This window comes from Cariama cristata, unplaced genomic scaffold, assembly GCF_000690535.1.
Source record: "Cariama cristata isolate BGI_N322 unplaced genomic scaffold, ASM69053v1 scaffold10499, whole genome shotgun sequence".
Classification (NCBI taxonomy): Eukaryota; Metazoa; Chordata; class Aves; order Cariamiformes; family Cariamidae; genus Cariama; species Cariama cristata.
In genome coordinates this window covers 71,706-86,669 of record NW_009634057.1, presented here as the reverse complement: position 1 = coordinate 86,669, position 14,964 = coordinate 71,706, and the positions used below count along the sequence as shown (strand labels likewise).

At 40.3% G+C, this 14,964-nt stretch overlaps 1 protein-coding gene across 1 annotated transcript in view; it reads right to left on the bottom strand.

Annotated features, from left to right (window-relative positions):
• Window positions 1–3,026: 3,026 nt before the first annotated feature.
• LOC104166923 (golgi-specific brefeldin A-resistance guanine nucleotide exchange factor 1-like) overlaps window positions 3,027–14,964 on the bottom strand; it is a gene marked incomplete at its 3' end in the record, with an annotated part of 78,274 nt that continues 66,336 nt past the window's right edge. The window contains 11 exon segments of the mRNA XM_009707022.1: window positions 3,027–3,115; window positions 3,667–3,807; window positions 4,253–4,439; window positions 4,814–5,008; window positions 5,426–5,524; window positions 6,196–6,407; window positions 6,593–6,761; window positions 7,301–7,344; window positions 7,347–7,514; window positions 9,308–9,443; window positions 14,592–14,690. Of these exon segments, the coding sequence (XP_009705324.1) occupies window positions 3,027–3,115; window positions 3,667–3,807; window positions 4,253–4,439; window positions 4,814–5,008; window positions 5,426–5,524; window positions 6,196–6,407; window positions 6,593–6,761; window positions 7,301–7,344; window positions 7,347–7,514; window positions 9,308–9,443; window positions 14,592–14,690 (1,539 nt within the window).

Sequence of the window (14,964 nt, the reverse complement as noted above, 5' to 3'; positions counted from 1 at the left end):
CTTCCAACCATAACGATTCTATGATTCACTATTACATAATACTGGACAGAACAAGCATGAGCTGCTGTCTTTGAAAGGCTTTGACATTTCACTGAGCAATTAGCTCTGCTACCCCAAATGCCTTGCCTGCTGTAGTATGTAAACAGAGCGAAGGAAGGTTTCTGACAAACCCCAGACATGTGGCAAGGTCAACTCTACCCAGTTGCAACAGCAACACTCCTCCATGCCCTCTTCTGTCCCCTTTGGCTCAAGGCTCTTGTACTCTACCTTGCTGCCAGGAGACATGCAGCAAGAATCCTCGGCACTTATTCAGCAGATGCAAGGAAGAAGTGCTGCAAAAGCTTAAACTAAGAACTGGAAAACATTCTGCTAGTGAGACATGGTCCCAGGAACATCTGGCATTCCAGCATGACAAGGCTGTCTGTAGGCTGGAAAGAGTAGGTGCATTTTTGGTTTTGAAGAGAAGCCAACGACTCTGCCCTGCTGGATTCTTACTTTAGGAAACCAGACTGTACCCCAGTCGCACTGTAATAAAACATCTGACTAAGAAAGGGTTAACTGAATATTCTTGGTGGTGTTCAGAAAAACCAAAAGCACAAACAACTGTATGAACTTTACTAAGGCACCAGAATAAATGTCAGTTCCCTGTTAGCTCCTATCACGATCAAACTGCTAGCAATGACCTAGTGAACTAAATTCGTGACCATCATGATTACTAGCTCCCCTGGGTTTTTCGGTACCTCAGAAGCCACCAGCCCTCTGTTCTCTGATTTCCCTGCTTGTGTGAACATCCTCAAATTGCAGTGAAACACAGACTGTGATATAGCAGGGAGCGCACAAGGACCCAGTGAGGGCATAACAAAATAACCATGTGCTGACCCACTACAACAGGCCTGAAGGGACTTTATGACCCTAGCAGCATTTCTGTTCAGCTGTGAACCTTGTAACCCAAGCCATAGGGTATTCTACAGGCTGGTTATACTGCTTAAGACCACCTGAGAGGAGACCAGACTGCTTGCAGTTTGCGCTGCATTTATAACCATGTCAGTCCTATGCTTCTGACCTTCTGGCCACTGCCTTTGGAAACATCAAAGAAAACTTCCCATTTGATGCATAATTTGTTTTCTGCTTTTATTTAGCTTTTTTCCTCCTTCCAGCTGTGGTAATTTTAGTACCTCAGAGGTTAAAGAAAGCAGAACATGCTGGTGCCATGGCAGCACCAACATCACTTAAGCTGAATGTTTTGTGTGCCCTGTTTACACGCTCAGGATGAAACCATTAGCAGATTTAGGGTCAGGAAAAGATTTTCTCTGGGCAAACTAACAGAGATTTATGAACATCCTTCTGCCCTCTGCTGTAGTGTAAGGCACTGCCCTTTTTCTAGGACCACGTGGAACTTTCTTTAAGGAACGCTCAGCCACTGGCAACGCTCTTGATTTCTTCTAACCTTGTTTTCCAGCACAGTAAAGCAGGAGTAATATCAGAGGTTTTCGGTTAGAACAGTGGAAGCACTATGCAAGTTCCCTTCTCAACAATGGACTTTCACACGAAGTCTATCAGCAAAGCAGCAATGAAAGCTAGATTTAATGCAAAGCAAAGGGTTACAAATAAGACAGTAACTAAATCAATACTCTCTTCTTAGAAATTAGCTAATGCCAAAACTCAGTGGTTCCTTAGAAGACTGTGCTGACAATCACTTCCCCCCACTGTCCTTGTGGCTCAGGAAGCCAGTTGGCATTATCCCACTGCAGCACTGTGTTGTAGGTAAAGAACCAAGTTCCTAAGTACTGCAGCAGACTTCCTAGAGAGAAACCAACCCTTTAAATTACATTCAGATCTAGAGACTGCCAGAGCAGATCACAAAGCACAGATTAGAATGGCAGTCAAAAGAGATCTGTTGTACTTTCTTCAGTATTCCTGTTTAAGTAAGCTTAAACAAATATAACCACCACTCCCTTACAATAATGTAAAATAAAAACACCTACACTGGAGAGAGAAGTCAGAAGCCTTTTAGTCAGGTACAAATCAAAAACCTTTCTCTTTACCACCAATGAATTGTTCAAAGACATTAATTTCTTATTGCACTACATCATCTGGGTCCTTACCCTACTACTACAATGGCCATCCGTGTTTCATCCAGAATATGTATCATTTTCATATTGACATTTAGTAATCTCTCACTTGTTAAATAACTACCTCATGTATATGTTGCACAAAGAGAATGAAATCTGTACAAAGAACATCTTTAAATTAAAAAAAACCCAAACCAAAACTAACCCAAGCAAAAAAAACAGTCCCATGTAACCCATAGGGACTTTAGATATGATATTCATCCACTGTCTCTGGAGGTGAACAATGAACAAGCAGGCCAGTACTTGATGTTTGACACAAGACAGCAGATAAATACAAAGCCATCAGCACAGAGCAACTTTGTCAACACTAGACCTAGACTGGAACCACTCAGCGAATGGAAAAGCTGTACAAAGTTTAGACTATAACTTGGACTAATGAGGTTCAAAGAAACAGACTTCTAGACAAAAACCAGCTTTGCCACAATCAAGACAATCTTTACAGTCATCCGTATGATAAAGCAAATATGGGAATAGACAAATCAGAATAGCAGGCTAGACTCTTAATTTTTACTACGGGCCTCTTGGTACGTTCTCCATTTACAGCTTTGATAAGAGTAGGGAACCTGCCCTTTTTGATGAAAGTGCCTGATTATCTCCACATAATGCCAACTAGATCCAGCAACTTTCCCACCCAAGAAATGGATGGAATAGCTGACAAGTTGTGCCACAAAATTTCCCCAACACCTCTTGCAACTTTTAGCACAACTAAAACAGAACAGGCAATCATCACTGCTGTTTCTGCAGTGTAGAGGATTTTCAGTGACTGACTGCTAAATTCTTATCAGCATAGACTAGAATTCAAAATTACTGAGATATGACCAGTCATGCAAAGCCCACATGGGATGGGAAACAAGAACACTCAAAGATTCATTTGTAGTACATTCCAAATCATACCTTCTTTTTGTTCTTAATCTGCGTAAGTTCCTGAGGGCTTGGAAGGACACAAGAAAATCGAGTAGGTTTCCTTGGGATGCTCTTCTCAGCTAGAAAGACAAAGCATCATTACAGTTAAACCTATCCCCAGAGTAACATTCAGCCCACTATAGTGTCCCATCATAACTTTCAGTCACAGACTCTTGCTGCAACGTGCTGCCCTTCAAATGGCAGCCACATTCCTACTATTCAATTACTACATTCCTCCCACTCACATTTTCTTCTGCATAATTGCATTGAAGCTTCTTGTCCTGGACAATTTCACACATCCACAAAATTAATTTTCTGGCTATTTTGAATACCTATATTACTGATACCCTGGAGAATCTCTGACTACCTTAAAAATACTAAGCACTGCTATGAATTTCACACGCTTTTGCCCCAAAGTGACCCACCAGATCTAACCCCCAGAAGAAATGCAACAGTTAGTAGGCATATATAGCACACATATAATAAACAAATATTCACCACATACCTTCTTGCAATTTTGAACACACAATAGCTACAGTGGTCTATAGTATAGTAGGACCAGCCAGCAAATGTCAGGACCATCCTCAGCATATACACACTCAGAGTGTCAGAGTACCGTGGAGACCATTACCTGCCTCACTTCCTCCTTCCAATTCCATGCAGCCCTCCTTCATCTGGTCAGCCATAAGGCATCCACTGGTGGGAGGACATGCCCCAGCTGGCTCTGAGACTGCACTGGAAGATTTTCCCTCACTGAGTACTCTCTCATTACCTGTAGAAGTTAAAAAAAGAAAAACCAACAACAAAACCCACACATAAACAAACCTGCAAGCCACGGAAAAAGCTAACAGAGAAATAATTAACCAATCTCTCTAAACTGAACATGTGCTTATTCAAAGGAGTTCTCCCCAGTAACTGCGATTCCTCAGTACCCTCAGTATTTTGTCTACATGAATTCTATGGCATACCCTCCTTCTGCTGTGACTGCCAGTCTTGACATGGCCTTTATATAAAGGTTCACATGAAGGACACATTTTAATATCTGTAAATTTTACAAATAGCAAGTTTATTAACATCAGTGTGTAGTTCTAAAACATGCAACAGGAAGACTGAAAACACATATTTAAGGAGTTTATTACGTCAGCTACCAAAACGAGATCTACAAGTTTAGCACAAGACTAAGCTTAATATCAAAATATCAAAGAAAGGGGTCTTACTATTGCTTGTTTCTTTGGTGCTGTTCATGGTTTCTGGGCTGGATTTGACAACTTCCTTCTCTTGTTGATGTATGTTACTCAGCACTTTGGCCTGGCAATGTGCCTCAGTGCTATCTATCACTGTCAGCAATGCTTCCAGAGACAGCAGATGGACAGTATACAGTTGTCCAGAAACTGGGAAGGCATTCTGGGAAATAAAATGTAAGTACTAATCAACTTTCATGCCTCTCTCACCATAATGGGGGAAGGAAGTTGCCCCCCTCCCAGGTAGGGAAGCCTAAAGCATACAACAGAACACTAAACTTTTCATACAAAGCTTTCTAGCATAGACTTAATGGTTTATCTGCTCTGACATTATGAAAGCATCATGGCTATTATTTTCTCTTCTGCTTCCAAATGTTAAATGGCATTCTTAATTTCTACATACTACTCACCCCGAATGTTTCAAGCACTCCCATTCTTAAGTTCTGCATTTGCGCCTACCCTCGTTTGGCTGCCCCTTTGGCATCTCGCTGCTCCCTCCCTCCCTCCCTCCCTCCAGCCCACCGAGGCCGGCAGCACCTTGGAGAGCAGCTTGGTCAGCTCCTCGAAGAGGTTGGCACAGTAGTAGTCACAGTCATAGTTAATGTAGAGCTCGGTCACGAAACTGGGAATCCTCCACAGCTGAACAATGGCTTCCAAAGCCATCTCCTTCATTTCATAGGGCATCTTTGGATTTTCCACAGTGATTATTTCCATCAGCTTCTTGACATACATCTGGCAGAAACACAGGGCAGCTCAGTTTAAGGAAAGAAAAAAAGAAAGCAGGACAGTGAATAGCTTTGAGGACTACAGAAAGAGATTTAAGCTTCATCTTCCCATGTGACACTTCACCTTTAACGATGGCTCATTCTGAAGGAGGTTGTAAAAAGGTTTCAAATAGTTCTACCATTCAGTGCACCTGGATTTACCGTTCTAAAAAAACCAGTATGAAGGCAGGCAGTACAGTACACCTGTCTCAAAGACTTTTTATTATCCAACAAGAAAAGGCTTACACAGTCTACCCATATCCCACTGAGTCATTTATACAAAGATAAATTGGTATTTAGACTGTATCTTACTGACTAGCTATATGCATTTAACTGAAGCCCAATAAACCATTAATAGGCACCCAGTGATACTCAAAAAACTCACCTCCAGCTGGAATTTCAGATGCTCTCTCATGCTCTCAAAGAGAAGAAAGCACACCCTGAGGGAGGCTGCATACAGATTGAGCCGTTCAACACTCAGTAGCTGAACAAGAAACAAAAAAACCCTCTATGAATTACAAAGGCTGGTTATTATGCGCTACAAGTAGCAGTACTGTGGCACTGCAGGCATCACCTGCAACAGCCTCGAGATCCACACACTGCCTCCCATAGGAATGGTATTTCAAAAAACAATCCCTTATTGAATCATCTGGTCTCGGTTTTTTATAGTGAGGATGAATGTACTTAATTCCCTCCTGCTTGTGGTAACACTTCTCCTACTACAACTTTGTTCTTTTGCCAAGTCCACAGATCCTTTTAGTGGAAAAGGAACCTGGGAGAAGACCTGCCTCTGAGATGGCCCTTGTGCAATTAATAGCTTGGTTCTGCCTACTACTGAGCAGGTAACTTGCATCCATAATTACCTCAAAACCAATTATACCAAAACACAGTGTTATCCCACAGTAACAGTTCATTCAAATCACTTTCATCCTTCTTGGCCCTGGACTGAAGAAAATTGCACATGAGAACCCCTCTGGCTTTGCAACAGCACTGTTTCACTGGTGCAATTCAGAACTCTCATTACAATGCAGCATAGAGCTCATTTGAAGACTGAGACCTCCCAAACCTCAGAATACTAAATTCCAAGACTCTTTGATGCAAATTAGTATCTGCTTCCCCAGTGCCATATGCCATGCTACCATAGACCAGACTCACTTGAAATAGGTGCCGGCACAACTCCTCCTTCACAAGTCCCAAGAGGGACTGACAGTTTGCAATGGGTGCTGACTCCAGGGCAACAGTTAGCAGCTGCAGCCCCATGTGGATCATCACCTCAGAGTTGTGGCGGTCATGAGGGTTGGTGAGTGAGATAAGAAAGCGGAACAGTTCTCTAATACATGGCAGCCCATACGGGACCAGTGCTGCTCCTAAAGGTAAAAGAGAGATTAGCACACTTAATTTTGTTTTTTCCTTTTTGCAGGTGCCTAACAAGTGTTACAAATGAAGTTGTTACAGACTCACTGAGGAACACGAGCTTATCATCCTCTTTGCAGAAAGTGAAACAGAATAGTGGAAAGGAGAAAGGACTCTAGCAACATTGCCCACCTCTCACCTTCTTTTTGGGAAGACTGAGTAAAACGTACTCCTCGGGGATTCACATAGTCCATGTCGTGAACTGAGGCAGAGTCAGAATGTTCTGCTACAGATGTGCACTCCTCTAGGACCTCAGGGATAGACTCAACAGAAGCTGACTGGATCTTCTCCTCCCTCAGACTTTCATTCTTCAGTGATATCAGTCATTTGAGAATGAAAGAAGCAAAACAAGAGTTAACAAGCACCAGACTAAAAGAAAGGCTTACAGAGGAAAACTTACTGATGAAGGCCTTGGTTCAGGTTTGTTGTATTTCACAGTAACAGCAATGGACATGCACAAACACCAACAGCTGAATTTCTACAAACTCAAGTAAAATTGTTCGCTAAAGATAATAAGTTCTGCAGATTTCCTCTGTATTTCCCTCTAACAGTTTCTCCTTTAATTAAGATTAATGGTATCGGAAGGAGTAAAACTAGCTATGTAGGTGCATTGTTGGGCTGCACAGTTATCGTTTCTGAGCCAATAGGGATGGTCTCAAGAGAAAACAAAGAATGAATGTTTGCAAATTTACAAATCACTTACAGCAAAGAATGTTTTTATTCTGACTCTAAGCCTTGAAATAGAATATATACCCTATGACCAAAAGGAGAGACAGAAAGAGAGTAACTGTGCTAAACCCACAACTGGTTATGCTGGGAGTTGGAAATTTTCTTTATATCTACGTACCTGGAGTTCGGGCTGATTTTGATTTTCAGTGACTTTGTTTTTTTTGCATTAAGTCCCAAAGAAGCAACTTGGTCCAAGTCTGTCAGGTCTTCCTTGGAGGTAGTCTGTGAGGACAACTCCAAACCACTGTCTGTAGCAGCACTGACTGCAGATGAAACATTTTCTGAGCTCCCAGAAGAGCTGGGAGGAGCATCTATGAAAGTAACTCCGTTTGCTGATGAGAAATGGAAGCAAAAAGATCAGTATTATTCTGTCCCTTGACCATGAATTCATACATTGAATAGAGCAACAAAGAATTATTTTGATCACTACTTCACACTACAAGTGATCTCAGACAGTTACACATTAATGTAGAGGACGTAGATAAACGAAGCAATCTTTTGCTAGGTATTAATGAAATAAATAGATTAACAGGTGAGATACTAGCAGTTCTCCAAATTAAAACACAATAGTTGGAATCTAACACACTCAGTAAATAAGGTAATTCACATAGTTAGATAAAGGGTGCAGAGAGTTTCTATCCTTAAGCAGGAATTTGAAAATAGTCCAAAAGGTGTACTTTACTCTTTGATACAATGGCACAACCACTTCAAACTTATATCAAGAACTACTTATTCCTTCAATGTGAGAATTTTAACTTGATTGGAAGGCAAGACCTATTTCTTTAATTCTCCCTAAACGAATGGAATTGCAATAGAATTCAAATGGGTCTGAAATGGAGCAGTGAAGGATTTTTACTATTTCTAAATACAAGACAATACTCCAAGAATCAAAGTTTTCCTTTAGAAGAAACCCACATATTTGCAGCTCTCGCGGTTCTGAGAACTTAAAAAACGTAAAACAAGTATTTAAAAAAGAGAAGATATACTGCAGTGCACAGTAATAATGGCACAAACCAGAGTTATGTTATGAAATTACATGTGACATGTGTATGGTTTTGCACAGTGGTGTTTTATTGATGACTTGATTTTTGGAAATGTCTTAAGTAACAGGACGTTACTTGATTTTTACGAAACGTAACGGAATACATGATCAATTTTGCAATCTTTTCTTCTTCACCTGCTAAGCCAGGATTTTGACCTAAAAAGCACCATTAATACATTACCTAGCATTACAAGGTCAGAGTTAACGACATGCTCTGTAACACAATTCAACTCTCTCTCTAAAATGTTACAGGAGTTATAATGCTTTGAGTTATATGCAATTTGATCGCATTTATTATTTCCTCAGTTTTCACCAATCATGTTGTTGTGTAGAAACACACTTGGGATCATTTACACTACACGGATTAGTTTCCTGTGACAGAACAAGTGTCAGAACTAGGTCTTTTACACAACTATTGTTTCTATTTTCCCGTCTGCTTCCTTTCACCGCTAATGTTTATGTCTGAGCATCAAACTGTAGACTGCACAAGAGACAGAGTACTTTGCAGCCAGAAGGGACTCATTTATCCAGAGGAGAGGTTAGAAACAGTTATAACTATTTAGTCTACTCCTATACAATATGGAAGCCCACCAGCATTATATTTTTGAGCTCACAGCACTAGTCACATATTGTATCACTTCTGCAGGCTGAATCAAAACATGTGAAAAAGGATTCATGTGTATACCCATTAGTTTCCTGCGCACAATCCCCTTTCAGGTACTCTTCCTGTTCCCCCTACTGTTTTCCCTTTTTTCTTCACGCATTCTCAGCCACCTCTCCAAATCCCCATTCCCTTTTGTACAAACTATCCCTGTAAGGCACACTGAAGGCACAGAAATGCTGTGAAGTTAGCCACAGGACCATGCTTTCCTCCATCAATATGTATTCCATCTCCTTCAAACTCTTTCTCCTAGACCTGAAAAATCTATGGTATATTTTATTGCTATAGTTGCTGAGAACAAATACATAAAAAAAAAAAAATCTAATGCAAAACAACATGTTAAGAGAAATGAAATAAAGACAGATTCCAAAAAAGCTCTGGAACGTGTGCTGTCTGGTCTCTGAAAACAGATTTCAACTTACCTGTGGTGTTGCTAGCATTGGCTGTTGGTTGTTCTGTCCCAGGGGAGACCCTAGTTACATGGCGGGGAGGCCTTGGTGATCTCTTCTGCTTTTTCCACTTTGATGATTCGCTCATTCCTCCAGCTCTCATTTTCAACTGAAAACCAGTAACGATTAAGAATATCAGTATAGCAAAACCACATAGCACAACGGATTACACAAGCCAATCACAAACGCTGTCTAAAAACCTTCAGTCAGGCAACAGCACTTAAATATATCACGCAAATTAATCAGCACCTCAAAATCATGCAAACCAGTCCCTGACTCCCCACTACCTACACATTAGCCAACACTCCATGCCTGAATCAAGGGACAACTTAGTGCAGTTACTCTGCTATAACATACACTTAACAGTTCAATTATCACAGCACTCCCTCTTCCCTATCAAGACCTCCTAGCTTTGCATTAGGATAAAGAATTCTCTTAGACCTATGGGCACATCTCAAATCTTTTCACTTTTGCCAATGTTTCCAGACTTCTAAAGGGCATCAATTAAAGTATATAAGCAAGTACTAGTTAGGTTTGACATTCAATTAAAATTTCACCATCTATACATGAAGGCTGAGAATGAAGCCTGAGCATCCAGTCCTACGCTGCAGTCTGCAGCTCTGTCACTTATCTCTTGCTCAATTCACTCTTCTTCTTCACAGCAATGCCATGTTTGCTTTCCTCCAGATATCTTTCACTATTAACAAGTGTTTCTCTAACACTTCACTCCCTCCTGATGCATGACACTTTGCAAATACCACCCTAGTGGTTTAGAAACAAACCATATTCCGCTTTCACCTGCCTTCTCTCATTATTCCTCTTCAGATCTAAATCTAACCTAAACCTTGACATCCTCTTCACCAGGATCCTACTTCTAGTTCTTACACAGATCTTTGACCAGGCAAACAAGAACCACAGTAGGAGCAATGCAGATTGTGTGGCACTTGCTGCAGTGTGCTGTTATTGCAGGCACGCACAGATGCTCCAGAACTTCTTAAAAGCAGTGTGATATTTAGTCACATGGACAATGTCAACGGCGGGCCTGAAAACAGCTTCCTTCTAAAGTAAGTTCCTCTAACTGCAGGATTGCATGTACTCTTGGGGGGTTTGGTAGCTGCAGTCAGCTTTTCTGACGCTGTCAGACCTCTTCAAATTGAGGTGAAAATTCAACCACTGAACAGGTACCTTTCATGTAGGGGAAACCATTCAGCAAGTTTCAGGACCCGTCCCTACTTGGTATTCTTCTTTGTAAATTTATCACAGTTAAGTTATATTTTAGGCTACAATATTCCTTATTTCTTATATCCCTAGCATCAGATTTAAATTCTCTAGAAGACAGCTATATTCTTTAGTCTCTTCCTTTTTCTGCAACCTGCCTTCTTCCAGTTACTACTCCTCTTAAATGTCAATAAACCTTCTAGGCTCCACTACTGTTTTTCCATTTTCCCTTTTCCAGCTTAGAATTTTAACTCACTGTACACAGCCTGTAATTTTTCTCATTTAAACAAAGCTTGTGAAAATGTTATGTCCCAGTGCAGTAAACCATTGGTGTAACTTTTCTTTGCACCACAAATTCTATTTGTTTGACAACTAATCCCCAAGTTTTAGCTATGCTACAGTTTCCTTGAGCTTGTTAATTAACAACAGATTCAGAATTACTTTGTTCCTTGTTACTACATCCAAATTTTGCAGCAAGAATCTCCTTCTAAATCACAGCTTTTGGCAAACACTTACATGACAAGCACACACCTAAAAATAAATTTTTGTAGATTTCAAAATGTTTTTAAATGCTTATGGATCACAATCCTTTCATGTAAAAATTGTCAGCTCTCTCAACTTTCCTATTCACTACTTCACAGGGCTATATAAAATATGTGTTATCTTTCATTCTTGCCAATTCCTAATGTTTCATCTCTATTAGTTTCCCCTTCCATTTAAAGATCTCTCCGAGCTTTAAATACTAGCAATAGTTTTATTCATTAAAGGCTTAAGCTGCTAATTAGACCAGGTAGCTTTACTTTACCTACCAACTATTCTAGAAACAGCCATATTTATTTTTTTCTCCCTTTTCAGTAACTTATAAAATAAAATCTGAAGACTTACGGTTCATTGTACCAAACTACTTCAAGTAGGAAGGAAACCTGGAAGCATTATGTGTTTGTTAAACCTAAGAAAGTCTGTTTCACATAATTCCATGATTTGCCAGGTAAAAATTTACTTGCTAATAAGAACTGGGTGGCGGCAGCAGGGTGCTGAATTAAATCGGCAAAATAGAGACAAGATATTGCTATGAGCTAACCACGTCTGTCCCGCTCCTTTTACCCTCAGTCATGTTCCTGAGAAAAAGGTAACTTTTGAACCATTCTATCAGAAGGTTCAAGCTGACAATTTAATTACTATTTCTGATCTCTCCTTTCACACAACACCAAATACCATCTCAGTTCAACACTAGCCTTTTCAAAAACGCACTTTTCCTCAGACACAATATCCATTTTTAGTGATTGCCTGTGCTTTGTATTAACTCCAAGATTCCTCTTTTTGAGGTTTGTAAGACATGTGCCCATCTGTCATCATTTTGATGAACCTGTGCCATCTTTCAGAGACTGAGTCACAACAGCTTCACATGGATGGGAAACCATTTAGTCAGGCAAGCAAAAAAGCTCAGTTGATTTTTAAAGAATCCCAAACATTTAATGAAAGTATAAAGCATTCAGACAAGAATCTAAATTTATTTGGGTTTTTTGTTGTTGTTAGTTCTTTTTTTTTTGAGGGGGTGGGGGGTGGTTGGAGTGGTTTTGGGTTTTTTTGGGAGGCTTTTTTGACAGTTTAACAGACAGGTGAGATTACCCAAGTAGGTATTTTCCATCTCATACCATCCAGTATTCCACATTCTACACAAACAGGTATCCTTTCATTAGAATTACCTACTAGGATTACCTAGGACTACCTCCCATATAATTTCCCCACACACCCCCCTTTTTTTTTCTCTTGCTATCTCTTATAAATAAGAGCAAACTACAATGACAATTGCATGTCTTAAAAAAAAAAACAAACAAAAAACCTTGTGGAAGCAAAATGCTTAACAGAAATGTTTCACCAGTGTTAAGGGGCTATATGTTGTTTTAACAAACAAACTTGAGCTTGGGAATTCTAAAACAATACATGTAAAGGACAGCAAAGTAACATCTTTCATTCTATATTTTGTACTGAATTAAAAGGTAACAATCCCATGACTTCTTGCTTTTTATGTTAGTATAAAAATGTCAGAAAAATCTGTACAGTTTGTCTTTGACTAAAGGAACTATTTCTAATGCTTGCTTTTACCTTCAATACCAAGGCATTTCCTGATTTCACTAGAAAGCCTGGCTGCCTGTTAAGAGGCTGAGATTTTAAACCTAAGGTTGCTTTCTTGTCTAAATGCTGCAGGTAAACGGCATTTAATAGATCATTAAAATATCTTGAATTTTAAACATAATCTGAAACTCTCCTTCTCTCTCCAATGTTCAGTGACATTATAGTTGCATCAGTTTTCTAATTATCAATGTCCTTCAGATTAGATTAAGCTCATACTTCCACAGTAAAAACACCCGAAGATAGCATTTAAAAACTACCCTTTAGAAATCAGAGAGGGAGCTCACAGCTACTGTTCGTTCATCTTGGAACTCAGTACAGACTCTATTACATTTATCTGAGTTACCTGTGCATAAAGAAATGTGTACATAAAATTGCAGAAGGAAAAAAAAAATACAAGCCTCCAAATGCTTCCTTTGATAGATGAGGTTTTAACAATAAAACTCCAGCTAAGGTATAGGAAGGTGAAGAAAAATGGAATACTACAAGTTTCTTTTAAAGGGTTTGTGAGATCTAATTTTTCTACAAGCCACCTTACCTGCACTCGTTTGTTTTTCCATAAGATACTGTAAGCCTCAAGAGAAAAGGGCAGGGGCCAATGATTAGTAACTAAAGTCATTGTACTAAAACATGAGCTCATTCTAGATGCAGCACGGAACTGGTCAGCACACCAAGTAGCGTTCAAGACACAAAAGCATGCAAAAAGAACGCAGTCCACGATCCAGGTCCTGGAGACACTGATGCAGTCCAGTCATCTCACTTACCTACCTACCTGTACTGCAACAACTAATGAAGTTTACCTGGTGAAATGCATTTATGCATCTTAGGCAACTATGAACATAATCCACCCCCAAAATCTCTGAAAACTCAGATTCAGATTCTCCCACTGCAGAACCCAATGTTTAGCTACAACACTTTCTACTGCAAAGGGAAACATTTCTTAGTCTTTTCTTCTGTGTAAGTCTGCATAAATCTGTGAGTCTCCAGCCACTGTGCTTCTAAACTATCCTGACCATAGACACAGCACAAAAGAATGGCAAATGCATCTCTAAATGTTCTGTTCAGCTCCTTTTGGACCAAATAGCACTAATGGTAGACAAGAACTAAAGCTACATTAAGTTTATGAACCAACATGGAAAACTGAGAAGGGTCTCACCTAAGCTAGTTTCTCAGAGTTTCTATGATTGGTCCAAAACCAACAATCTGCAAGCCTACAGTATTTCCTTCGAGGTATTTTCTAGGGGAACTAGCAGGGACTAACACATTTTGTAATTCAGTTCAGCCCCACTCATCCCCCATTAGCAAACACTGCTCTGGAAATCTTATTTAATTTCAGTAGAAACACGGCCAAAGACGTTGAAAATGTACAACAGTCTCCTTCAAAAAAGCTTTACAGAGCATTGAACTCTGTGGCCCTGTACCAAGTAACAAAGCTCAGAAATTCACCTTGAGTAAAACTGTTTAAGGCACGATGGGTCAAAAGACTCCTCAGGTATGTTGCTACATCTATAACCAAGATCAACAGCTAGGACACGCAGCACTTGAGCCTTCAGAGAGCAATCTACATTTTTTGTTTCTTTTCTTCAGTTTATCACTGTCATAGAGGACTCAAGTCTTGCCCATGCCCTTCCACTCACTTCCTTCACAGGATGCCATGATGGTGTCTTAGGTGGCACTCCCCAAGACACTGAACGCTGCAGTAAAACAAGGGTCTCTCCCTCCCAAGCCTGCCCCAGCTGCAGCCACAACACTGCAAATCAACCACTGCATGCACTGTCCCCAAAAGCCATGCTGTGTCAAACGAGTGGAGGGAGATTTGCTGCACACAACTTAACTATCTCTCAGGTGGTGTTTACAAAGGAATGAAGATGGGAGTAAGGCAAGAAAAGAGAAGGGAGAGAGAGACCTTCAGGTTCTTAAAGAGTAATACCCTCTCTAACTGGTTCAGGGCTTTGGGATGTTCCCCACTACTTAGTTCCAGTTTGCTGAGGAGACATGAAGAGATCTGTGAAAGACAGGCAAATGCATGGTTTAAACAAAGCAAAATAAACCCAAAGAGAAGAATAACCTGGCAGAGTGCAAGGCTGCAGGGCAGACTCCTGGCATGCACAGCAAAGAGACAGTACAAGGTAACTGCACAGATCAGACACAAGACAGAGCATCGCTTAACCGAGCTGGGTGCAGCCATCACTTGATAAGGGTAGCCTTCCTAAATTCAAATTCACCTTCACTTTACACCTTCTGTACACAGACCATGACAAATTCTGACATCTGCAGTA